This window comes from Platichthys flesus, chromosome 24 (assembly GCF_949316205.1).
Source record: "Platichthys flesus chromosome 24, fPlaFle2.1, whole genome shotgun sequence".
Lineage (NCBI taxonomy): Eukaryota > Metazoa > Chordata > Actinopteri > Pleuronectiformes > Pleuronectidae > Platichthys > Platichthys flesus.
In genome coordinates, this window is record NC_084968.1 from 10,763,265 (window position 1) to 10,789,342 (window position 26,078).

The window sequence follows — 26,078 nt, forward strand, 5'->3', positions numbered from 1 at the left end:
AGTCCATCCCGTAAAATGATATACAGCAGGCCAAGTCAGTAGCTGCCTCGGAATCAAAGATGTGCTTTTATCGACATTCTATTATTTTTCAATTATGGTCATGTTAAAATTTCTTTCGTACATTTGGTGTTTTTATTCCTTTAGGACTGTGTTTTATTTTTAAAATCTCTTTGGGCAGTAGAAATTAAATGATTTTATTTTATTGTTATTATAAGAAGTTGGTCCGGAGATGTCTCGTTGCTCGCTGGGCGCAAGGACCTCTTTAAAAACCACTTAGTCACCCAAAACGCAATGAATTCTGGGAAAGGTTGAGCCGGGAAGGATCCACCTGTTGGAGCCTTCGTTTCTGGGGGATGGAAGGACGCATTTGTAGGACGCCTTCGAAATGGGGGTGGCCTAACTGCGCCTCTAGGATGTGGCCTCCGAAGGTCGCGGCCCCTGATTGTGACAGCCCTTATATATCTTTTATTAAATCAAAGAATGTTACTGTCGATCTTTATCTCCACAGGAGCAGGAGCCTGACTCTCATTTCACAGGCGTATGATTCTTTTGTCCAAATCGAAAATGGACACAAAACGAGGCGGCTGTCGATGGATGAGCGGGCGCCATCATCCTCTTTTATCCGTCAGCTCCACCTGTTACCATTTCATACTTCATTAACCGTCCCCCCCCTATTCGCCGCGTTGGATGGTCTCCTCCCTGTCCACGGGGAGTCCTCCTACCCCCCACCTGGACGCACGGCATCGATCATTACCCCCCCCCCCCCCCCCCCCCCCGCTCCAGCTCAAGGCCTGCAGAATGTCACACAGCTGGAGCAGGGGAGCCTCTGAAGACAGATGAAAAAATAAAAACCCCGGTGAATGTCATTAAAAAGACGGAGCGCACCTCTGCTGCCCGCAATTCAGTCAGGGGAGGAATTCATTGTGGCGCCGTGTAAACCCACTTCACCTCAGGTTCTCAGACAGAAGACGCAGGGAAGGAGAAGCGTCTCCCCGCCGCCGGGTGATTTCAATCACATCGTACGACCCTTTCCTCCCGTCACGGAACTGTAGGTGTTCAAATTTGCATTTTTATTCTTGTACAGAAGTTTCAAAGTCAATTTGTGGCTCGGCAAACATTAGACTGGAGCCTCACAGCTGAAATCAGACTATCAGCTTGGATTGGGACACTGAATTGTGGTGTGAATAAGATGATGACTCGTTTCTGTATCTTGACCCCGACACACGCCGGTGATCCGTCCAGGGTTTGCTCCGCCTCTCGCCAAATGTCAGCGGGGGATTTTCTCCAGCCCCCGGCAACACTAAAAAGGATAATTATCATAAAACCACATGAAGATGACATTTGAAGATGTGTGTGAACCTTAGACCACCTTGTCACCATACAGAAGTGAAGCCAACACATCCCTGACACGAAGGCTGCCATCTTGGCATTTGCAGCAATCGGGACGATGATCTTTTTTATTTTAAAGCATATACATATCTAATATCCCCCCAACAAAGACACAGATACAGTTTCTTCCAGGTTTTCCTAACAAGTTTATATTATACACGGCAGAAATATATTAATATACCAAAAGAGAAAGCCTTTGTTTTTCTGATCAGTCGTCAACATCGAGTGGAGAAGATGACTCTGTGTCAGGGAGCTGAAAGGGGGGGGGGGGGGGGGGGGGGGGTCACAGCTTGGAGTCAGCGTTTGTTTACACAGAGAGGAGACGGCTGACTGGTCGAGTGAATCTCGTCTCTCTCTCTCTCTCTATCTATAGGGAATATACTGAGTGAATATTACTACTTGTACTACTAGTACGCCTAGTACTTTTTTATAATTGACCTTGATTGTCTGAATGTCGTCCTTAGTGTCTTATTTTGTTAATATCACTGGGTATATTATTATTGCTTTTGTGACATTTAATAAGTCAAGAATTAGACAGAAAATAATAAGAATTAGATGAAAAACAAATACAAAACATTTTTTATTCCCTGACTCTTAAAAACCACTCAAATAATGAGAGTCTGGAGTAGATGAAGCTCCAGTTCCAAGGCCTCACAAGCCAAACAGGTTGAGAACCAGTGGTTTGTGAGATTTGACTCAAGTCTGAGGAGAATAAAAACTCTCGTAGTCCAATGTCTACACCTTGTGGATTAAACCGAGCACTGCAAGCAGCTCACTTGGTTCATATTCTGCATTAAAGAAATCTCTGTGATGTGATTTCTCTTTCCTAAGTCAGTGTATCCTGTCTGGTGGCTGCGGCCTGTCTCAGCAGCAGCTCTCTGGCCAGGTCCGGCCGGCCGCTCTTGGCCAGGCAGCGAGCCAGCTGAGAGGCCTTGAGCTGGTGCGGGGCGGCGGGCAGCCCCCTCCTCCAGGTGGCCAGGACCTGGAAGGCCTGGGAGGTCAGGCTGTCCCCGGCCCGCAGCCTCACCAGCTGAGCAGCGCTGCGGCGGAGACGCAGGAACAGAACCAGCTCGGCCACCTCCTCCGCCGAGAGCTCGCCGGCCAACCACAGAAGAAGAGAGTCTGACAGGGAGTCTGCAGGGAGGAAGGAGGAAGGAGGAAGGAGGAAGGAGGAAGGAGGAAAGAGGAGGGAACACTGTAAAGATATTTACTTAAAAAATCTCTTTTGCAGTATTTGTTGAAGGATTTTTTTATAGTGGGAACAGTAAGAGTCACTTCCCTCACCCGTCTCCTCACATAACTTAGCCCTCGCCATCACGGGCCGATTGACGCTCCGCACTTTCTGAAATGAGTCAAAATTTGAAATGAACGATCGTTTCTTTCTCCCTGCAGCTCAACTCTAACGTGGACTTCCCTGCCTCACCTTAGGTAACGTCAGAGACAGCGCACACACGGGGTCTCCAAGCGGCCTCGTGTCCATCAGGGCGGCTCCGTCCTCTCGCCACTCCAGCTGACCTCTGGTGACCTTGTGAAACATGGCCGTCCCCTTGTAGTGAGGTGAGCTGTAGTTCCCAAACGGGTCCACCTCGGTCAGACGCACCAGGAGGTGGTTGGTGCGCTGGGTGTGAAAGGTGAGTCTCTCGTGTGGGACGTCATTTGGGTTGTTTTGAGCTCCTATTGCAAAAGACAGAATATTGCCTTTTATGTCTCTGTCACGTGTGATCCAAACTAAGGAAGGTGTCAAACGAAATGGAGACAGAATCTAAATTGTGTTTCTGTACTTGTGGAGGTGATGTTGCCACTGAAGCGCAGCAGGAGCTGGTCCCCCTCGCACATGGAGATGTCCGACGAGGCCTCCAGCGGGCCCCCGTAGCCCTGGGCCCTCAGTTTGTTCAGCTCCCAGCTGAGGTCCCGGCCGGGCAGGGCCGCCACCAGGGCCGCGTGGGGATCGTCCCGGCGGCACTGGAGGACGACGGTGACGGCGTGGCAGCCCAGCGACTCCTCCAGCCGCTCGGCCAGGGAGCTGAGGTGGGGGGGCTGCAGGGGGGAGAGGAGACGGACCAGCAGCAGTCTGAGGGGAGAGCGAATGGAGGGGGGGGGGGGGGGGGGGATTAGCTGAAGAGATGAGTCTGCTATCGTGGGCTGGAGAACAAACTTAATACTCTTAAAATAGAATACTACTTCATACTATCTTCAGTACATATATTATTCACAGGGGAAGATGTGTTAGATTTTAAATAAGTATTTAAACTATTATATTTCAGGAGGGATTGAAGCTCCTCTCTTATTAAAAGGAATAATTCAAACTGTACAACTAATATTCTTAATTAAATTCACGGCTGAAACTAAAATCACTCAGACACCTTTGTTTTCTTATATCTCTCGTCATTTCTCCAGAGATTTCTGAACATTTGCAAAGTTCAAGTTGTGATTATGTTCTGACGTAGAAAAGCTAAAGCCTGGAATTCAAAGTATGTTTGCCCCCCCCCCCTCCCCCCTTATCCATACTGCCTTTCTTAAACCCCTTATGTAAAGGCGAGCTCACTCTAAGTCGGTTGTAGCATTCCACATTTCGTTTCTTGTCCTCCGTAGTGCAACGTGTCGAATCATAAAAGGCGTGTGTGTAACTAGCGTGAGCGACAACCTGAGACGTGGAGCTGAAGCTGCACCAGTGGTGAGTTCAGGATCTTTATGGATGAGAGATGAATTTAATCTTCTAGGACAAACGCTGTCGGTTACGACTGTGTGTTTGACTCCAGATGAATCAACTGAGAGGGAAAATGAACGCTGTGATGATGATGGTCACTGTTTGTTGGTCTGTCTGTGATATGAATGTGTGTTTAATGTGCACTTTAACTTGTTGTTTTTCAGAGTTGTTGACGTCCCATCAACACATCAAATCCCTCCATGTTGAAGTTCCCACCAGAGCTGAATGTCCATCGGTAAAAATCCCTGATTCTCATTAAACTTCCCAAAGAACTGTTCTCCTCAAACCCTCCTTCCCTCCTGTTGTGTGTCTGTGTGACCAGGAGCAGCGTCGTCCACCTCCTCTACGTGGTGGGAGGACTCCTGATGACGGTCTCTGCCGGGAGTCAGTGTGTGGACGTGGCTGTGAGGACGGCACAGGACCCGGCTAAGCTGCTGCGCCTGTCGAACGCCCTCATCAGGCTCATGGGCCTCAGAGACCAGAAACCAGTTGTGAGAAACCGACTCTTAAAAAGTACTGACCGTAGAAGTGAAGCCAAAATGTCTCACTCGCCACCTGGTGCCTGACCATGGTATTGGTCAAAAACCCTGCCTCCTCCATGTTAGTGGATGGGACATGGGTCAAACTAAAATGTCAAAGTACACGCAAATTACGTTTTAAAGGTGGTTTCTGACATTTTATGTAGGTGTAGTTCGTAAAGGCATTTTGTCCATCTTTACAAACAGTCTGAAGTAGAAGAATCTTCTCTATGTCCAAAATGTCTTTTCAGTTTCTCTAATATCGATAAGATTATATAGTTAATTCTGACTTTTGTGTCTTGCAGAAAAAATCCCTGGCAAAACGGAAACTGAAAAAAAGGCTGTACTTCACTGAAAGGTCTTTAAAAGCTCACATCAACGTAACGAGTATTATTTTCTGTATCAAACAATCCAAAGTGTCTTCACTGTTCCTCGATGCTTTTCAGTCTCAACAGTCTCCTCGATGTGATCAGCGCGGCGCAGCACAGATCCCAGGAGTCTCCTGGTTCCCCTGAGAAACAGACGCACCTGGAGTCGACATGCTCTAACTGCATCTCCGTGAGAAGGTACACACGGTAAATTAAAACTCTTTCACTTCATAAGACCTGTCGGCTATTAGAGGATTTCTTCTGCTCTGTGGTCAGAAGCCGGATTAGTTACATCCTCTTTCGGGGGGTGGGAAGCTGGTGCGTGCTGACGCTGTGCACAGGAGGCGACTGCAGCGAGCTGAGAACCTACAACCCTTCAGATCAGCTGCAGTGGCTGGTGGACTTCAGCAGGACGGCTCAGGGACGAGGACACGGGGTACGAAGTCCATCGGCCGGCAATGTCTGACGTATGTAATGAAAACAATTCTGACATCGCACTGTGTGGTTTTCAGATCACACTTCTCGTTGGAGGACATGCTGCTCCAATCGGCGCCGAACCTCCGAGAAGCGATGATTCAAAGGAGCGAGAACCTTCTCGTCTGAGCCTGGTGTCGTCTGCACTGTGTGTGGTTCTGCTGTGGATGATCCTGCCTCACATGGCACTTTGTGTTATCGTCTTGTGCAGCTGCACTGGTGCAGCGACACATGCAAAGAGCTGTGCTGTCATAGATAAGCTAAAGAAATAAACATTTGAAAGTACATGTTTTTCCTTGTCCATTTAAATAAAGACAGATCAGTGGTCCAAACCTTTTCAAGCCCAAGATCACTTTCAATTCCAAAAACTTAAGCTCCTCTCAAAAATCCACTATATATTTGATATATTTGAATTTTTAATGGATCTTGATAATCCAACAACATCAGATATTTTCTTTTTTGCACCGGTGATTATTTTCGAGGGCAGAAAACTCGATGTTTCAAACCTGTCACAGTTCTCTGTCAGCTCGAAGGAGGCCAGGCCGTTCTGCAGGCTCCTGACTGTCACCCTCTCCAGGACGCTCCACTGCTTGTCCCTCGACACCAGAACCACCAGCAGCTCTTTGGACGTTTCCTTCGGGGACTTCAGGGAGGCGCCGAGTGCACTGACAGAGACAAAGACATCAAGACAATTCATTTGCAAGTGAAAGTCCTGCTTTTAAATTTGCATTATATTATTTTCACTATGGCTTTATGTTACCTCACTCTACTGGAAGCAGGTTGATCCCAAGCTGGAGCGACAGGTCCACTGCGGGGACGCTCTGTCTGTTTCCCCCGTCCCCTCACGTCCCTCTTCCTCTCCGGGTTCGGGGGACAGGGGAGGGTGACGGTGAGGGGTCTCCTCAGGGGCTGCGAGCTCGGGTGGGCGAGGTGGAGCAGCGGGCTGGTGGAAGCCACCGGATAATAGACGTCGCTTCTGGACTTGACGGCCGCCAGGAGGACGGTGTCCACGGGCTGGACCTGAGGCAGACGAGGAGGAAGCAGCTGTTCTGCATTATTCAGGCACCAGTTTAGAATGTTTTTTTTTAAACAACCCACACTTTTGTTTTGCCGGCAGCGAGCTGTTTTTTGCAAAGTGGGAGAAGTTGGTTTTGGACGTGAGATCAAGCAACAAGGTTAGATAACAGACGTTTGGGAGAAAGGCCACAGCTGCTCACTTTTCTACCTCACAGCCAAAAATCTGTCAAAATGAAGGCTCATGAATTAATATGCAGTCTCTGTCTTTCTGCTTCTCTCTCTCTCGTTCCACGCTCATTTCTTTATCTCATCTTTGGAGCATTTCCAGTGTTTTGAGCACAGAGCACTATTTTCAAAGGGCTGATCTCAAGATTTACACAAACTTTTACCCACTTTGAAATCCCCAAACAGCCCCGGAACAAATCCGCCGTGTAAACCGATGATCTCTGCTACACGCCAAACTCTTATTCAACGATAGCAGGGGGAAGGATGGGTAATGATCAAGGTGGAAGGGAGATGGATGGATGATCAAATCCTCCCCCGTACCGTGGTTTGTGCCATCACCGGAGCGGCGAAGGCTCCTGGGAGGTAGCTGAGACAAACGCGGGGGTCCATGGAGAGCTTGAGTGACAGACCCCTTCTGGGAACTGTGTAGTTTTCTCTTTTCAGACAGGAAACCACCGCAAAGAGCCCTAAGGCGTAGACCCTCACTTCTGCAAATGAGCCCTGTGAGGACATCAATGAAACAAATGGAATTATCTCTTAAGGACAAATCTGCTATTAAACTCCTGAAAAGAAAAATACATCCCCCTGATGTTCGACCAGGGTATAGGTTGAACTTATGAACAATAATGGCAGAATAAGTTATTATTATCATCGCTTTTGAGAATGTCGATAGAGAAAACTTTACTGGAGTTTTTGACATTAAAAATAAAAGACACAAAGACTTTTTGAAATATATGCAAACAGAAAACTTTACCCTCTGTCCTCCGTACGTTCCCTCTGTCGTTGAAGGGGTGACGTAACTCGCCCTCCTCTCCTCGTCGATTATCTTCACCGCCACATCCCGGTAGCTTCCCCGGTAGCGTGCGCAGAAGGGCACGACCAAGGTCACGGGGAAGTGGAAGTTGGCTCGGCCTTGAACCTTGACCCTGATCACCCTGCTGACCAGCTCCTCTGCCCCGGTCACCATGAGGCAGCTCAGGGCGTCGGCTATTTCACAGCTCAGGACTTCAGCCGCACCCACGGGACCTTTGACAAAGCACGCGTCTGGTAAGTGTGATTGGCCGTCCTCCATTGTAGCAGTGAGCCTAGATATTATTACAAAAAGATGAATACAAATCTGTTTACTTAGAAGGAGAATTTGTTGGAGTAATGTGTAAAGGAATATTTCTGGAGGTAGAAAGGTGTCAATAATCTATTTTCCATATCAGCCTCTCCCAGATTTGGCTTCCTCCTCCGATCTGAACTAAAAAAACATGAACCCTTGTTCTCCCTCATAGATAACAGCAACCAGTAGCTTGAATGAAAGATGAAATATATAAATGAAAGTCTCCCTTCCTGCCTCACTTCATCTTAAGCTGCTCGGATTGAAACGTTGACAAAAAGGGGTTCTATCAGGAAGTGTTGCTCTCACCGTGTGAACTCACCGGAGCTGATCTGATCACCAGAGGCCGAGCAGGATAGGACGGAATAAGCTTGTGAAGCCACCGAGCTGAATAACTTATGAATATCACATCAAAACAAGTGCAAAACTAACGAGTAAACAATTAACCACAGCCTCTCTTTGGTTAATTCATTATTTACACCGTGTGGTGGTCCAGCACATTAAAAATGCAAGAGCAGTGTTTGGGATCAATATAAGAATAATGCCCGTTAGCTCATTACAAGGCTGTGAGATACTTCCAGTTCAGTGCGTCATGAACTGCTCACACACACACACACACACACACACACACACACACACACACACACACGCACACACACACACACACACACACACACACACACACACACACACACACACACACACACACACACAGACACACACACACACACACACACACACACACACACACGCACACACACACACACTGCTCTGATATCCTGCTGACATTAACCTATAAATATAATATATAAAAAAAACTTTAAAGGCTTAACTACTTTGTTTTCTCAGGAGGCCATTTGGTAAAACTTGTGACCAAAGAGGAACAAAGAAAAACGTGGAGACATCTCCCGGAAACCGCACGAGGCCGACCAGCGTGATGTTTCCACTGCACCACTGGAAACTGGAGGGATAACAAACCAGCCAGAAGAAGAGGAGAAATAAGTTGAAGAGTATTAGTAGGAAATCCACTTTTAGAGGTGTGTAGCTGTAGAGACACACAATTACACACACACACATGCACACACACACAGCTTGTGAACAGGGAAACCAGCTGAGCCTCTTCTGAGAGGGGGAAAAGCGCCAGTCAGGAAAGAGAGAGAGAAATAAAAGAGTTAGATATGAAGAACCAGTGGCTCTGGAAATCTCAATCCATCTTTTTGATCTGTGTCTCATATCCCTCATCTTTGTCTCGAGGAGTTTCTGTGGTGCTGGTGTGTGTCTGTGTGTGTTTTTGGTGTGTGTTTTTGATTATTTGTGTGTTTTCAACTCACCCCACAGTGGTCCACTCGCTCTTCGTCTCCTCTTTGACCTTGACATTCGTCCTCTCAGCGTCCTCGTCCGTCTCCTTCAGTAAATCCGTCTGACTCACAGGAGACACACAGCCCTCCTCATTATCATCCAGTTGACCTTTGACCTCCAGTTCTCCCCCAGTGTCCCTCACATCGCTGGAACTGGTGAATCTTGTGTCGGCTGTTTGTTCAGTGTCTGGTGACGGACTCCTCTGATCCCCTTCATCCTCATCCTCCTGTTCACAGTCAGAGTCGAGTGGATCCTGAAGGCTCGGGCTGTTTCTGCCGTCTTCAGGTGGAGCTGAGGTTTCTGGGTCTCTGGTCTCGTGAAGCGCCGTGTCTCCACCTGAGGCTTCTTCCGCTGACACCCGGAGAAGTTCTGTTTCCAGTTTGGAAACGATCGTGTTCAGATTTTGCGTAAGGTTCTCGAAGTCCTCGGACACACTCTGGAAAGTATCACTGAAGGATTCTGAACCAGCTCCTGAACAAGAGACAAGAACAAAAGAGATTATTTAGAACATGCAAAAATACTATCATAGCAAATTTAGTTTTTCAAACTTCCCTTTTTTTAAAGCTATGTACATTCTTAACAACGATACTATACTATGAGAAAATAATATTGTGATTTATTATTTTAATGTCATTCATTTTTGTTCTCATTAAAGTATGAATATATATAAATATTTATCAAACAAAAACTTTTGTTAGGAATCTCCAAATCAAAAGAACAAGTTTTATATTACATTTTTACTGTTACATTACAACTTTACCCTCAGATTATGATTTATTTCTCATTAAACAATGACTTAATTCTCGTAATATTATATATATATATATATATATATTTATATGACTTTATTCTCAATTTTCATCTTCAATATGTCATTAATAATCCGACGTATAAGGGCAGAAAAGGACATTAATGATTGACCTACCTGCTGTGGATGCATCCTGCTGATCACCGCCCCCTGGTGGAGACCTACTGATCATGCAGGCACACTCTCTGAGGGCCTCTCTCCATGCTGCCACTCTCTCTGAGTGAAAAACTCTCAGCTCCCTCAGCACACCCAAAACCTTTTGCTTCCACTCTTCTTCCAGCTGCAGTTCATCATCTCTCCCCCTCCTCCCTTCATATTCTGCTGGACCGAGCATCCTTTCTTCTCCCCCCGTCTGCGTCTCCTCTCCTCCGCCTCCACCTGTGCATCTTCTCCTACCCACAGTCTCCTCGGGACGGACCCTGGACGATCTGTCGGCCTCACCTGCCCGAGTAGTCTCAATGGATGAGCTGTGGAGAGCCTCCTCCATCCCTCCGTCGTGAAGAGACTGGGCTTCATCCATCTGTTGCAGAGCTGATAAATATTTCCACAAAAAATATTGGAGAATAACATGAAAAATGTTCAGCAAAAAATAAAATGCTCTCTCCTGTGCACCTCCTTTTAGATGCAAAGCTGAAGGCCCCTGGTTCTGCAGTGTTGCTGTGCTCGGCCGTCCAGGAGCCAGCTCTGTATTTATACGGCTGCCAGCAATAAAGCACATTGCCAGGGCGACCCCCGGAGGCGTGGCACGGAGACACAAAAGAGGAGCCAGGAGAAAACGTTCTGTCCTCCAGACACTCCATCCCTCCATCCCTCCTTTCTTCTGTCATTCGTTTTACTGCCTGTTCGTTTCAGACAGTACAACAGAAACAGCTCCGAGGCCTCGTCCGCTCCTGGATCAGTAAAAAACAAAAAACCATCTGCTGTGTGCACTGCACCGGAGGACGAAGACTTTAGAAAGAAACTGCATCTCACTGAAACACTTTACAACATCAACACTGTCCTGTGTCACTTTGTGTGGTGTCTGTGGAATTCCTGATTTTACTGTCCTGAGACACAGAGACTGGAGGAAGCAGTCAGATCCTAAACCGAAGTGAAAACACAAATACGATCGTTAACTAAAACGACTCCATTACAAGAAGAAGAAAGACACGTTGTAAAAGCTAGACTGAAATAAAACACACAGTTGTCAAAGTAAAGGGAAATGGTGTCAAAGTGATTATTGTGAAAGAACATTGTGTTACTCCATCACATGGAACATCTCTATGGGCCTTTTTACAATGATTTTTAGACTCAGAGTTGGAAAAAAAAACTCAACTTTGCTTTAAATTTGACACAAAGAAAAGTCAAATGTCCTGAAACCGAAACACAGAAGCTGAATTCACCCTCAGTCAACTCATTTCTATGGCATTAAAAAAAGATATATCTTTATTGTCACACTGGTTATACGAGTATAGTCGAATGAAAAAAAAAGTAGAAATGTTTTTATGGAATACAATATACGATATTTAAATAAGAACACCCAGTATTAAAACAGAAGAAAACTGACTTTAGTCATTGTTGGATCGGCTCTCTGCCGCCATCAGGTGGCTGATTCTGCGACCTGCACTCTTCCACTTCATTGATTATTCATTTATTATAAGAGACGATTTTAAAAGTAGAACACAAACAACACAACCTAAACATTTAAAGAAAAATAAATTGTATGTATTTATTGATTGTTTTAACTTGCACTTCCGGTAATTTGTCTATAGCTTGATGCTCTTTTATTTGTTTATTGTTCATACTCTTACATAAGTTTTATTTTGTTAATGATATCTCTTTCACAACCCCCACTGTAATGCTGATAGTTCACATTTCTTCACGTCATTTAGTCCTATACAACATGTGCCAGTCCTATCTGGGCACAAAGATGATAAACGGAAGAGCAGTGGGTGTGATTCCAGTCAGTAGGTGTGTGTTCTCCTTCTTCTTCACCTTCTTCTATTCTTCGTGGTGTGAGTCAGGTATCAGGCTGCTGCATTCCTCTCCTGTGAGCTGGATGTGCAGCCCGGGGCCTCTGGATCAAGCTGGGACACGTACATCCCCTGTGCTCCCTCCACTCTGCTGATCACACGCACAGTTTGCGTTTTAATTGTGTAAACAGGTTCCGAAAGAAGAATCTGAAGAAAAAAAAAGTCCACCAGAGGCATTAAAGTCTATTTAACACCCTGCGGTGTCCGTTAATGGAAGAGGAGGCACGGGGCTGCGCTTGTGCCATGGTGCGTAAAAAGCTTTGAAAGTGGGCGTGCCCTGAACACAGGGAACGGAAACAGACGTGTGTGTGTGTGTGTGTTTAATGTGTGTGAGTGTGAAGCTGTGACGCTCAACAGAAACGCCAGAGCTGCACAGTATGACCGAGAGGACGTGTGTCAAGGTGCGTGGATGATACCTGAGGATTCCTCTGCAGGTGAGAGCCGCACATCCCAGCCTCAGGTGTTTCTTCATCGATCTTAACTCGACTTAGGTGCGCGCCAACGTGCACGAGGCTCATTTAACCGATGCCAGAGTGTGTGTGCTTGTGGTGCTTGGGGGGGGGGGGGGTGTTATTGTCACTTATACGTAGTTTAGGTTCCTTAGAATACGCGTAAAATAGAAAGTGAAGCCATGCAGTCATGTTTTAATAATAGTTCTCCTGTTGCAATACATCCATAGTGGCGTAACAGCCTTTTCCTGTAAGTGTGAACATACAAGATGAGCACATTTCACACGTGGTGAGCCACTGATGAAAACACACACACACACGCTGACACACAACTCAACACCGGACACAACTTTACCCCGCTACAGTTCAACTGCAAAACTTGAACATCACAGGTTTATCTTTCGTTCTCTCAAACCAGGAAGGATCCACATTGGACTTTGATACTGAAGAGGTAGGTGTACCTGTGTGTGTGTGTTGGGTGTGTGTGCATGCACGGGCGTGTTGCTGTGTGTGACTCACTCTTGTCTAAGCATACCTGAAGTGTAGTGGAGAGGAAGAAAGAGAGAGAGGCACTGTGTAGAAGTGAGGTCACACAGACACACACCTCTCCTGTGCTGGCAGCTGGTTTTGTGTAGTAAACAATATCTTGTGTTAACAAATTGCTGTTATTGTTTGTCAGTGGTTTGTGTGTGTTTGTGGTATGGTGTCCCTGAAGTGCAAAACACAAAAGACGGCAACAAATATTGGTCTTTGTGTTTTATTATTTGTCATTATCTGTTCTTATTTGCAGTTGTTTTCTTAGTTGATGTTGTGTTTTTCTCTTTTGTCGTGTTGTCTCATTCTCTATTATGTTTTCAGACTTGTTATTGTCTTTTCCTATTTTCCGTTTTGTTTCTTTACTTGCTGTTTTGTTTTCTTATTTGCTATCATGTGTTGTCGTTGTGTTGTTTTCATTGCTGTTGTGTTTTGCACTTCAGGACCACCGTAGAATGCAGTTACAGACACACACACACACACACACAACTTCCCATGTTCTCCCCTTGTTAAATGACATTGTTTTTCTTTCTGCTCTATCGATCCCCACGCTCTCTGGGCCGTGACACCAGTAGGCAGCGGCCGTTGATCACACAACTTCTATTTCAAGGCCTTAAACAGCGCTTCACTAAAAAGAGTGAGGTTGTGCGATGGCGTGCAGCTGCGTGAGTGGGCGTCGAACCGCTATAAGGCAGAGATGTGGAGCAGGGGCCGGGGTCAAATGCGAGAGAGAGCTTTGGCGTGTGTCTGGTCTGGCTGCTAGCCAACACGGGTCCTTGCATGAGCCACGCAGGCCCCTTGTTTTCAGCACTGCTCATTGTTGTGAGTTGAGCAGGGATTTTTAATTCCCCCCCCCCCCCTGCAAGCTCAGTGCTAATCTAATAATACAAAGGTGTGGTTTGTGCTCACACGATGATAAAATGCTGAGTACAAAAAACATCAAATGAGGAGATAATCTATGTTTTCACTGATTTCATATTTGAAATTTGATCAAAGGGACAGATCCTGCCTGTGTTCGTTACAGCAGTAAAACCATCAAACACACAAACACACCCACACACACACCGAGCTTAGTTCCCCGAAAGCAGAAGTAACGCCGCTTTATAGCCGCTGCACCTAAAAGAGAAGTGGACGTGAGAAGATGGTTTGGACGGTGTTTGAATCGTCCTGCGAGTTTCAAGTTCGTGTGTGAGAGCAAGATTGCAAGACGGATGAGGAGGTAGTCTGAGTTTGACACCGAAGATAGATGGTGTGGAGAGATTAACAAGTCGACTTTCCACCAGAGCAAGTAGCTGTTGCTCCCGAGCTGCAATACACAGCTGACATTTTCAAAACCCCAAAAGGTGTTCTCATCGAACCTTTCGTTTGCTCGGTGTAAATATGGTAACTGAAACTGTGAAGCCATGTGTTGATGGTGGCTCTCCGTTTCCTCGTAGCTGTTTCATGCAGGTTCATCCAGGAGTGTTGCATGTTTGGGTTCTGTTGATGTGTGTGTCTGTGTGTGTGTGTGTGTGTGCTCACTTTTTTCCAGGATGGACAGTAGATGCATCTTGAAAAACATGGAACACTGTAAACAAAACGTGTTGTGTTCATGTGTTTTGAGTGTTAAAACAAAAAACCTGACTCCTTCTCCAATTTCTGCAAAAAGAAGTTGTTTCCGGTGACATGAATAATTTAAGACGCACAATAAATTAACCCGAAAAATGTCAGTATTGGCGAGAGATCGACAAACTCTTCTGAGAAACAGTTGAAGTGTCGAAAGTGTAAAAATTAGAAGGGTAAATTATGTTTATTGATTCACAGGATGACGTCAACAACTCGTTTAATCCAGTACCACATTTTTCGCAGACTTTTAGAGCTCATATCCCTGTTGTCATTCTTTTATGCTAAGCTAAGCGTCTTGTCTCCATGGCTCGACCTTCAGATTTAACAGACAGACACGGAAACTCTCATATCATTTTTCTCATGCCACTCGTGGTAAGAAAGTGAAAAAGTCAATTTCCCCCAAAAATGCCAAAGCGTCCTGTTAATGAGGTCACACAGATCCACAGCTCAGATGATTCACTTCATAGATGTGATATCTCAAGCTGAAATCCAAGCCTTACAATTTGAACTGCAGAACTCTCCTCTAAGACAAAATCAATATCCACTTTGGAAAATTTTGGCTTGTAGGGTAAAAGAAGAAAAAATGCCTATCACCAAAGTCTCTCAGATATTTTAAATTATTCCTGTTTGAGTTAATGGATGTTTCAAAGGTTAATAATCCTGTCTCTGGTACAAGAGCGGAGTCATGAACTTAGATCCCAGTAAAAGATTACACTTTGTTTGATGGTGCATGCAGCTTCATGAGATCGCAGCAGTCATCTTCAACCATCACTTACTTTTATCTGGTTTTGTGTCTATTTGGTTTTAGGTCGGACCCCAACGTCTTCTAAAGGTCGGTGATGATGTGGCAGATCTGAATAAACAGAGCGCCATGTCGGAGCCTCCGGATCCCAGCCAGGAGATAGTGGAGTGGCTGTCCACCCTCCGTCTATCCCAGTATATCCCCTGCTTCCAGGAGGCAGGATACCAGTTTCTGGAAGACTGCGAGGACCTCACAGACGAGGACCTCCTGGAGCTTGACGTCCTTCCAACGGGACATCGCAGGCGCATCCTCCGCAGTTTGGAAGCGCTAGGGGTGAACGCTCCTAGTGGTGGATGGGATGAAGAAGATGAAGACGAGGAAGAGGAGGAAGGTGCACAGAATGGGAGGCGCAGGAGGAAGCCAGTGCCACATCCCAGACACATCTTCTTAAAGGACAAGAAGAGGGGGCATTCGTGTCAGCACAATCCGCCAAAGGACAAGTGTCAGTATGAGACTGAGGGGAGTCAGACTCTACCTCCAGGAGCAGGACTGGGAATAGAACCTGGGGACAGGAACCTCCCTGTACCTCAACCTGCCCCACGCGATCCCCACAACATCAAAACATCCAAATCTGCACCTGCCCTCATCCCTCCTTCAGTGTCCTCCTCCTCCTCCTCCAGCAGCAGCAGCAGCGAGTCTCTCTGCATTTCAGGAATGCCCTCAGACTGGGAGGTTCAACCCGAGGACCCTCCTGATGAAAACCCCCGCCCAGCGACGACTGAACACCAGGCGGGGTTTCAGGGGGAAATGGTGGAGAACTCCATCTATGAGGCGCAGCCCAGTTTTAAGAATCGTGCGGGTCCGCGGCCGACTCGCTCCTACAGGCTGAGGCACCGGCCCGTTCCCAAGATCCCGATTCAGAGCATCCTGCCATTTCACGACAAGTAAAGTTTATTTGCTTATTAATTATCTGTAGTGGAAATGTTCTCTAACATGTTGGCAGAAAAGGCTTTTCAGTTTCTTATATATTTCTTAGAGGAGGGAGTTGGATAAGAACATTGATCCCACTGTACCTGACCCAGTGATTAGAGCAAATGTGGAGAAAGCCAGAACACATATATTGAGTATACTGTAGGTGGCAGTAATGTATCATATGGTGTCTGAACTCCTTTTAAATCAGAAGAAGAAGAAGAAGTAGTGCAGAGTTGTAGGCACCATAACAGTCACCTGAGCAAAGTTATTGCAGCACGGCATGAATTTGATCATTTTATGGTGAAGGCATGATAACAAATATGAAGGAGTGGACGAGCCTGGGTGTTACCATCAGCGGATAATTGTTTGTAGCCATTAAACACTTATCATCTGGAGTCTGAAGATTCTGGTGCCTCACAATTACACACACATTTCACCTGCACTATAACACACACGTTTGATCAGTCTGTTATAGGAGAGACGTTTTCTGTGAAGAGAAGTTTGATCACAGGTCGAGAAAGTCCTCGTTTGCTGTTTCCCACTATAACCAGTCTTTTTTTCGGTTCCTGCTTTTTTACCTGCTGCCAGTTTAGTTACTTTGCATTCTTACCCAACTCCCAGCAAGAGAGGGAATAAGTGTATTTCCCAGAATGTCAAAACTATTTTTTATTAAGTTTGACTTTATGAGAGTTTATGAGCGGTTTCCCAAAACGTATCAAACAAGTTGGAATAGAACGGTTTAAACAAAAGAAGCCCCTGAAGGGAACACACTTGGATGGTGCCGTTCTCGCTTCACATTCACTTTGTCACCAGTTGAGAACCTCCTTAATTTTCAGTTCTCCATTCATATTATCTTCATACTATACATTGTTGGACGTTTGAGCTGTGAAACTTTCTCTCAGAGTTTCACGTCTCTATTCTAAATGTCTCTACAAAGCACGTGGCTGTACCTGTTTTTTCCCATTACGTGCATGAATTGCCGGTTCTGAATCACTGATCTCTCTTCCTCCTCAGGAGCACCGCACCGGCGCAAACCACCGGCCCCGAACACGTCACCGGCTCCGAAGGTCCCCCCGGTGCAAACGGCACACAGAGAGGTACACGCCGTCTCTCAGCCGCATCCGCTTCATCCCCGCCATGAATATTTCATTCGCCGGTAGAGTCGGTGGTGGCTGTTGTTTGCTCGGATGAAAGACGGGAGGGGGAGAGATGTGGGTGGGGCGGGGTGGGAGGGCGGGGGAGCTCGGCGGCAGTGTCGCGGGGAACGGCGTCGCCCCGGTTTCAAGCGCTCACCTCCCGGGAAATAATCTCTCTCACATCTCGTCCCTGGTTAAGACCCTGGCGCGTGACGTCTTTTCAGAAGTTGTTTAACTTTGCTGACAACACACCCGCTTGTAGTACAACCAGTACAAATACATATTAGGATTTTGCTCCCCCCCCCGAGCTGTACTTACCGGGGGCCCAGTCGACCCTCCTGTCTCATCTGACGAGGCAGCTCGTGATGTACCTGAGCTGCTGCTGTGATGCCTCTGGATGAGAACAGTCTGGAGTGGCGTGCGGGAAACCCCTGAGAACCAGTCACTCTTTTTGGGAAAACCAGTTGACCCCTTTGTGACATGGACTCTGGCAACGTGCATCAACAGATTGTCGAGGCCTCGTCTGCGCTCTTTGTTCCGTGTTCCTTCTCGGCAGCGGTCTCTCGGCAGGCCTTGTTTTGCCAACTCTCTCTGTGTGAGCGGAACAAGACGGGGAGCGAGAGAAAAAAGAGAGAGAGACAGTGAAGTGGTTTGGGAGGGAGGGAGGGAGGGAAGAGGAGATGGATGCAAAGCAGGCTGAGAGACGGAGGAAGAGAGGGAGGCGAGGCGGTCCCAGCGCTGGGAGACGGGGAGCTCGGCTGGCACGATGAATCCCCCCCCCCTCACAGCGAGGCATTGTCTGACTTCTCCTTTCATCCGAGCATATTTGAAGAGTTTTACTCCGAGATGAGATCCCGAAGTTGTAATATATATATATGTGTAACATCGTAATCTCACAGAGCGATTGTGGTAGTCGATGAAAACTCACGGGAAGAGGGGTCGGTGGAATTTAAATTGACCCCATCTCTTCCTGTTGTGTTTCTTCAGCAGCCTCGGAAGAATATTCAACAGTAAGTAGATGTGAAGGTGATGGTATTTCATAAAATGGGCAGGACTCAAACGCAACAGCCCAGGGGGTTGATGGGAATATTCTATTAGTAAAACCACTGTGAGTGATTGATCAAGGGTTTGTTGTCCACTCATGCAAACATTCGTCTATGTTGCGGCACTCTTCTATATGAGAAAGCGGCACTTTGCAATTTGGGGTTCAGTATCTTGCCCGAGGACACGTCGGCATTCGGAATGGGGAACACTGGGATCGAACGGCCGACCTTCTGGTTAGAGGTCGACCGCTCTAACCCCTTTTTGTGTCTCGCCTCCATCACGACAACGGAGAGCGGAGGGTTGTTGTCCTCGGACTGCATCATCTATTGAATATTATTCCAAGGCCGAAGCAAAGTGATGCTTTTCCACAAATAATAAAATTAAAGTAAAATGCAAATCAGGTCCAATCAGGTACATTCTATTTTTTAGTATTCAAGTTCTTTCTTCTGTAAACTTAAAGAAAGAAAACATGAACAAATTTAATTATCATTAACATTATAATCCTCATTATTATTATGTTGAAAAAACTGCAAAAGAAAATGCCCCTCATGCTTTAATTCTGGGAATTTGTGACTGAAGTGACACATTTCCAGTTGATTAATGTGAATATAGTCGGTGGCAGTTTTGTGTATCGGCCCTGCTTGCCATGCAGTGACACGGATAGATGGCTCTAGCAAACCGATCTGTAACTCCCCGGCTTCAAAGCAGAGGGGCTTCATTCAGAAACAAATCAATCTCCTCGGTCCCTCCTCGATCAATCTCCTCACTGACTCCTCACCAAGCTGCATCGAGGTCGCTTTCCCCAGACAGAGACTCCGGAGCGAGCCGATAAAGAAGCAGCGTGGTCGACTGAGAGAAACAAAAGGCAGGAGGCTGGAGGACGGAGCCAGCGAGGGAAGAGCAGAGAGGAATCAGACAGGAATTGAGTGCAGCCGGGGTCCAGTGGCCTTGGGAGGTGGCCCGAGGGCCGGCTGATAGATGATGATCGATGGTTGCCGTCTGCCTGCAGAGCCTGTCCACTCTGTTGCTGCGGATTCGATCATCAAATAAACAGACCTTCATAAAGTGCACCCAGCCCAGGACGCGACCTTTGTGACATCCTGTATCGGCCTGCATTGTTTTGGAAGTGCGTGTCCATAAAGCTTTAGAAAGCACTGCATTCACATCTGTGAGGGCTGGAATGTGACTCGGCTTATTTCTCCGTCCATCCTTTTCATGCCTGCGGTTTTTCTCCCAAGGCAGCGTCGTGTCTGAGGGTGTTTCGATCTTTGACCGCCGGTGTTTGTGTGTTTGTGTGTGTGTGTGTGTGTCTAGCCCTGTGGCGGTGTCTCCTGACCCTCGCAGTGCTCAGGAGAGGCCGGTGTCATTTTTCACAGAGACATGCAGCCTCCCACGCAGGGCGGCCCCGGGGTCTCCAGACTAATGGTGTCTGGTCGGAGTCTCTTCCTCGCCTGGCACTGTCCACTCTCCCTGCAGGAGCCAGGGCGGAGGAGTGGCTGTGGCAGGGACTCGGTCAGTTTGTGACTGACTGAGGTGGATCCTACTTTAGGTCTGGTGACGTGTAACGTAAATAACCGGTATGAAAGGCGGAGCAAGGGACCGTAAGTTAGTCTGAGTCGGTCCAGCGCCAATGAACAATGATTCTGTTCGGTTCACTTGCAGTGTAAAACTTTTTTTCTCATTTGTTTTGACTTTATGAGCTGTTGGGGAAGTTGACACAGCATTAATAAACAATATAAATGAAAAGCAGAAGTGCCTTTTGTCTGTGCCAATCTGAGGGTTTATCCACAAAGGAGGTTTTGCTGGTAATAAAAATAATTACAGTGGCAATGAAATTATTGAAATTCTTTGGATGGACTAAATATTTTTTTCTTGCTGTTTTAAAAAGGGAATACGGGAGCCATTGATGTTCGGCACACGCCCATCTATTAACCAATGAGTGTACAGTATACTCAGCATACACAGGTGATATCAACAGGATGTCATCCAAAAGTCTAAAGTGCCCTGAGTCGCAATTTGAAACTAACCAATCAAATTTAAATGCAACAAAGACATGGACCTTGGTTTTGTGCTTTCAGGTGTGAAAAGGCCCGAAGGCGTCTACAGGCCTTCACACTGTGTTCTGCAAGGTTCAATTCCCAATGACTAAACCACCGCTGTGTTGTCCCTTTGTCCTTTTTAGCTTCCATTCCAAAGTCCTCGACGCCCATCGCTCCCTACGGAGAGACGTTCCTGTACAACAACCCTGATAGCGCTGAGGTAAGAGAGCACACACACACACACACACACACACACAGACACACACACACTCCCGCTATTGGACAGTGAGCAGCAGCTCAGCAGAGAGGAACAGCAATTGTCAGATCTTCAGCATCATCTGAGGTGTTGCAGCCCGCACGCCACACATCCCTCTCTGTGTTAAAATGTCACTGTGGTCGCACGGCGGAGTGGAAACTGTGCTTGTTTCGGTTTGACCCCCGGGGTTAATAGAAAATGTCGCCTGGCCACGAAAGTTAACGTAGCTCAGTGCGGCAACACGATAACGGTGTCTGACCGAGAGATGGATTCATCTGATGCTAATCTCCTCCGTGCTCTGCAGGGCCAAGCCGCTAAGGAAGGGCTGCAGCAGGGCTTTAAGGAGAAGATGAAGCAGAGGAAGCTGAGGTATGGTGTTCTGATGTAATACTGCTGCCTCATGCCCCCGATGTGTCACTTCATATTTCCTGAGAAACGACCCGTCTGTATATGGTCCTGTAGCTTCATCTTAAAGTGTACATGCAGTCTTATAGTTGCACAACCACAAAGTTCTACTTTGGTTTTTAACCACTTGTTGACCTCCATCCACAGCATTATTTCATATGTTCACGGATTCATATTCAAAAATATGAATCCGTGACTAGGAAGCGATTCTGAAGCTGCATTCAAAGTAAAATGATTAAGAGTAGTAAGGGTGAATTTATGGGGATTAATTACCTTATTATGATTATTATTACCTGTGAAAGAATAGTTTGACTATTGAGTATTTAATTGTAGATTTGAAAGAAATAAAAACTATTTAACCTGTTATATACATATTCATATATTCAAAAAAATATTTAACATAAACATGTTTATCAAAAATGGTCATCGAGAACTTTTGGCTCCACTTTTGGGGCGCTTTCGTGTCGGCCGTCTTTTTGTATCACCTGTGGTTGGTGCACTGGGACGTCACGGTTCTTCATCCCAGTACCCAGCACAACACGTGTCATGTTTGTTCACACAGAAAAAAGCCACCTAGGCAGAAGGAGTCAAAAGAAAACGACTCTGCACCGGCAGCCAAAGAACCGGACCCCTTCAAAGACGAGTATTCAACAGTGGACGAGTGTGCCGGCATTTTGCCCCGAGCCTCTTCGGACAAATGTTTCGCCCTGAACCCCGATGGCCCTGCTCCTGGTCCGCCTGCCACTGGCCCCAACGACGGCTCCATGATCATGGTGGAGTGTGACCTCTACCAGGAGTCTGCGGAGGCTCTGGGGGGCGTCACCAGGAATGCCTTGCCCGACATCTCCCCCTACGCCTGCTTCTACGGAGCGCCCAAACGCCAGGTGCTCAAAGTGGGCTGGCTGGACAAGCTGTCGCCTCAAGGGTGAGTCCCACTGCTAGAGAGGATGATGAATTTAATGAGAGGTTCAGCTCAGATTATCAGACGTTAGAAATGCCCTCTTCATCTGATGTAACGATACGTGGGCCTGCACTGAATCCTCAACACAGACACTTTTTACTCTCCACTCTGCCCAGGTCATAAATATTCATTTCCCATTTAGATCAGTGCACGTTCTCTCTCTCTTTTGACTACAACCTCTTACATCAACAAACCAACACATGCCAGTAAAGGGACAGAGGAGCTTCACGGTCCACAACCCACTTCCTGTTTCGTCAGACCCTCTTCTTTCTGCACCCTCCTCTTTCTCTCCTTGCTCCTCTGTCTTTGATGATTATTTAAAACTCTTAAAAAGCATTAGATACAGACGCCTGGGGGAGATCTTTCCATAATGCATGGGCCTATTGAAAGGGCAGGAGTGGAAGATGGGAGATATCCCTGCTGCATTCAGATGCACAATGTATCGACTTTCGTTTAGTTTTGCCTTTTCCTCACACGGCTACGTTTCCCTACCCAGGGTCTCTTACTCTCTCCGGCTTCCTCTTTATATTCTCCTTCACCAGCTGATTTGCATGGGTTTGGCAAACTGCCTCCATTGCTGTTGAATATTCCAACCTGAAAGTAGCCATTGGTTTTGACTGTGCTAATTGGCATCTGTTGATAAAACTCTTGACATTAATGAATCAGTGGCACTCTCTGTTTCGCTGGAGAATCATTCACCCGCTCCCTGGCTCGACGGTTGTTGACATGTCCTTTGTTTGCTTGTCGAGGCCGATGAGTTTATCAATCTAATTTTTGATCTCAACTCTCCTCTGCAGAAAATGTGTTTTTCAAAGGAGGTGGATGCGGTTCGACGGCGAGAGTCTGGCCTACTACAACAACGACAAGGTAGGCGTGAGGAGAACACAAGCACTAATGGTCGCTAACACCTTGAGACCTGTGGGGATTTAGATTTTTATAAAATTTCAAGTTATATCCTGGGTTGTCTGGGGTAATCGAGGAAAACAAGCCCTGACCATGCGTGTCAGTTACATGATAACACAAACTGCTGAAGAAACCTTTCCCTCTGTGTGTTTGAGACTCTCATCTACCCACAAACATCATTTTTAAATGACCAAACCTGAGTTTTTTTCAACTGCTCTGGTTTCTGTTTGGGAAACTATGACATCACATCCTTCCCACTGTTGCAATACCTGCGGTTATGTACCAGATCAAATGTAACATCACTGCAGCACATTACTGACATGCACTGACATCTGCGTTGCCCAATATTGCTCTGACCACAGTGCTCTTCTCTGGTTTTTTATTGGTAGAGTTCTAAATATATATCACCAACTTGTGGCCGGACATGCTTGTTTGCGTTTTTGTGGTCCTTATTGCTTTTTCATTTTGTAAAAATAAAGTTCATGTGGACAGATATTTAAAAAAGGGGTGGGCAATGATTAGTCCATTGACGTGTAGACAAGACATCAGTCCAGGTCACAGTACCTGCATCAGGCTCAGTTCATTTTTATTTCTCGGGTTGAAATGAAAGATGCAGCCTTAGCAGCACTCTAATGCACATGTTCACCCCCCCTCCCCCCCCCCCCGCACCCCACCCTGCTGACACGCTCGCTTGCGAAGTCAATCTCCCCAATGCGTTACAGAAATCCATACCATGGGGGGGGGGGGGGGGGGGGGGGACTGAGCTAAGTTGCCGCTCTCTTCCTCCTCCTCCCTCTCATTGTCGTCATCATCATGATTAGCTTGGCACGCGTGACGGGCCGGCGCTCTCTGTGCCCGTCCAGCCGCACGGCAAAGTACATCGATGTTGGCACCTGACCAGAGAAAGAAAGAGAGGAGGGGAAAGAAGGGAGGGACAGAACTCTCTCTCTCTCACTCTCTTTTTGCCTCCCTCAGCATTTCGTCTTCCCTGCATCTCTCTTCTCGCTCCTTCTTCCTGACGGTTGAGCTAGCGTTGCCCTCCTCCTCATCATCAGGAGGGAGGGAGGAGGGAGAAGGAGGGATCATCGGGGTAGAGTACCACCCATATTCATAAACTGGTTTTGAGAGCAGTCGTCACTTTATGTGAAAATAAGCTTTTTCTTCACTCATCAATACGTAAATTGAAATCTGTCTGGTGACAAATCACGTCTTCTGAATCACAATCCGCTCACTCAACAGTTGGCACCCTGAAAAACTTGAATCATGTAAATTGTGTGTTTTTAATATGCAGTGCCAAAATGTTGTGATCATAAAAGGTTCCAGGTGGTGTCCCCTCTTCTTGCGATCTTTTCCACGCAGCTCTGCTTCATTCTGAGGACATGCTCAAGCCTCCGACATCTGATCGCTAGCACCCCCCTCTGGCTCTTAGTCTTCTTTTACAGTTCTTTATTTGAGAACTTTTTCAGATTAGGAAACAAGATTCAGGGCAGCAAGTTGATGCAGCTTTCACCACTGTCCTCTTTAAGAAACAACGGGCGAAAACATTAAGCACATGATCTTTTATTTGAAGAACCACAAAAACAATTCAAAGTGTTGTATTCAGTGATTTGAAGCGATTCTCGAGCGAACCACAACCCGCTGGACATGATGTGCTTTGCCTTTGTGTTCTCACGAATGACCGTTGGCTGCTCTGTCGCCCGCCCTGCGTGTTTGTGTGTGAGCAGTGACCTCGGCGCCCCCCCCCCCCCCCTTCAGGGCCTGCTCATTTTCGCTGCAGCAGCACCGCACAACATCACAATCAATGATGTGGGACCTGTCTGATGCCTGCTCGTTAATCACTTACTAATTATAGCCCTCCATGCTCTCTCTCTTTCTCTCTTTCTCTCTCTCTCTCTCTCTCTAATCACCATCGTTTTCTCTTTCCATTGCATTTGTTGCTTTGTTTATCACGACACGCGCCGTCACCGGCAGAGCGGGAATCGGCAGGGAGGCCACCGAGTCAGCACTCTACAGTCCCTGTGACTGTCGGATGAGGAGGCGCAACACTTTGTGGAAAGATGAAAGTTTGCGTGTGTGACTGTGTGTGTATGTGTGTGTGTGTGTGTACAGTGGTTGTTGTTTAGACTTTTTAAAAGTCATCCTGCCAATGTGACTCCGGGAAAGCAAGAGGGCTTCATCACCCCCCCCCCCCCCCCCGTGTGCCACCCAGCGCCTCCTCCACGGGGTGAGCACAGGGCGACGGGAAGATTGCGAGGAAGTCTGTCGGCACGGCTTTACATTGGCAGTTGAAATACGAGTTGGAGGGTTTTAATAGTGCAGAGACGTGTGTGTGTTTGTGTGTCTGTGTGTGTGTGTGCTATAATTGCTACGCTACTCACACCACATAACCTTTTGTTTCATGTGTTTTTCATGTTGACACACGGGTTCAGAATCTACACGGCAGATCTCAGAGGAGTCGTATTGATTATAACACTGTGCAACTGGAGCAAAATGAGACTGGGCCCAGTGTCTGGTTGCACTGGAACCATCTCAGGCTCTGTTTAATCTAAGTCTCACTAAACTGGTCTTGAACTAGCTTTATTATAAACTGAGATTATTCAGCCTGACATCATCTGCATCGCCCTCTTATTCCATCTCAACAATAGACTCTTTATAAAGATGGATGATGTGTCTCATCTTCTTCCAACTCTAAAGAAATGAGGCCAAAATACACCAGATCCAAACACCGCCATCTTGCGATGATGTGATGAAGCCGTGGTATCGATAATACGCTTTTCTCCCATTTTACAGCATCATAAAAACTAATTATGACCAAACTTAGTAGAATAATGAACGCTTGGACAAACTTCGGTGGGATGAGAACTACTTTAAATGACAGAAAGCTTTGGAGAAGAATTCATTTGAAGTGTACTGTGTTCCAGCCACTAACATGGAGGCGGAAAAAATCATTGGAGCAGCTTCACAAACAAAAAGCCTGACTGGAATCGCAAATTGCTTTTGGCTTCTTCAGTAGAACATTTTTGGAAATTGCTTCCAAGAATGTATTTCAAGCT

At 46.6% G+C, this 26,078-nt stretch overlaps 3 protein-coding genes across 7 annotated transcripts in view; 2 read left to right on the top strand and 1 right to left on the bottom strand.

The window, feature by feature from the left end:
* Nucleotides 1–1,721: 1,721 nt before the first annotated feature.
* Nucleotides 1,722–10,629, bottom strand: dthd1 (death domain containing 1). The gene is made up of 10 exons (XM_062384544.1): nucleotides 10,085–10,629; nucleotides 9,132–9,630; nucleotides 7,453–7,783; nucleotides 7,020–7,199; nucleotides 6,217–6,476; nucleotides 5,963–6,121; nucleotides 3,171–3,460; nucleotides 2,813–3,063; nucleotides 2,674–2,731; nucleotides 1,722–2,523 (listed from the first exon to the last, which is right to left on the bottom strand). Exons 1-10 carry the CDS (start codon nucleotides 10,485–10,487, stop codon nucleotides 2,216–2,218), a joined length of 2,739 nt encoding a protein of 912 aa, XP_062240528.1. The 5' UTR covers nucleotides 10,488–10,629; the 3' UTR covers nucleotides 1,722–2,215.
* Nucleotides 3,988–5,766, top strand: LOC133950082 (uncharacterized). 2 transcript variants are annotated; one of them, XM_062384264.1, is made up of 7 exons: nucleotides 3,988–4,063; nucleotides 4,261–4,331; nucleotides 4,419–4,587; nucleotides 4,920–4,972; nucleotides 5,061–5,180; nucleotides 5,259–5,418; nucleotides 5,495–5,766. In XM_062384264.1, exons 2-7 carry the CDS (start codon nucleotides 4,297–4,299, stop codon nucleotides 5,726–5,728), a joined length of 771 nt encoding a protein of 256 aa, XP_062240248.1. In that variant the 5' UTR covers nucleotides 3,988–4,063; nucleotides 4,261–4,296; the 3' UTR covers nucleotides 5,729–5,766. The 2 variants fall into 2 exon arrangements, with proteins under 2 accessions (XP_062240248.1, XP_062240249.1); XM_062384265.1 differs by having other exon boundaries at nucleotides 5,262–5,418.
* A 1,686-nt stretch (nucleotides 10,630–12,315) lies between the features above and the next one.
* arap2 (ArfGAP with RhoGAP domain, ankyrin repeat and PH domain 2) overlaps nucleotides 12,316–26,078 on the top strand; it is a 96,348-nt gene continuing 82,585 nt past the window's right edge. The window contains exons 1-7 of one of the 4 annotated variants that reach the window (XM_062384253.1): nucleotides 12,316–12,413; nucleotides 15,376–16,253; nucleotides 17,296–17,378; nucleotides 20,644–20,720; nucleotides 21,061–21,125; nucleotides 21,724–22,086; nucleotides 22,920–22,989. In XM_062384253.1, the coding sequence (XP_062240237.1) occupies nucleotides 15,439–16,253; nucleotides 17,296–17,378; nucleotides 20,644–20,720; nucleotides 21,061–21,125; nucleotides 21,724–22,086; nucleotides 22,920–22,989 (1,473 nt within the window). In that variant the 5' untranslated portion in view covers nucleotides 12,316–12,413; nucleotides 15,376–15,438. Of the gene's footprint in view, nucleotides 12,414–12,803; nucleotides 12,880–15,375; nucleotides 16,254–17,295; nucleotides 17,379–20,643; nucleotides 20,721–21,060; nucleotides 21,126–21,723; nucleotides 22,087–22,919; nucleotides 22,990–26,078 lie in introns of those variants that run through there. The other 3 variants (XM_062384255.1, XM_062384254.1, XM_062384252.1) reach the window with 3 other exon arrangements.

Excerpts from the sequence above, each read along its gene's own strand:
- LOC133950082 (XM_062384264.1), top strand. The coding sequence starts at position 4,297 with ATGTTGAAGTTCCCACCAGAGCTGAATGTCCATCG. Across the intron at positions 4,588-4,919 it reads TCAGAGACCAGAAACCAGTT|AAAAAATCCCTGGCAAAACG; the intron begins GTGAGAAACCGA and ends TGTGTCTTGCAG. Across the intron at positions 4,973-5,060 it reads AGGCTGTACTTCACTGAAAG|TCTCAACAGTCTCCTCGATG; the intron begins GTCTTTAAAAGC and ends GATGCTTTTCAG.
- dthd1 (XM_062384544.1), bottom strand. The coding sequence starts at position 10,487 with ATGGATGAAGCCCAGTCTCTTCACGACGGAGGGATGGAGGAGGCTCTC. Across the intron at positions 7,784-9,131 it reads AGCGAGTGGACCACTGTGGG|GCTCACTGCTACAATGGAGG; the intron begins GTGAGTTGAAAA and ends AATAATATCTAG. Across the intron at positions 3,461-5,962 it reads CTGACAGAGAACTGTGACAG|ACTGCTGCTGGTCCGTCTCC; the intron begins GTTTGAAACATC and ends CTCTCCCCTCAG.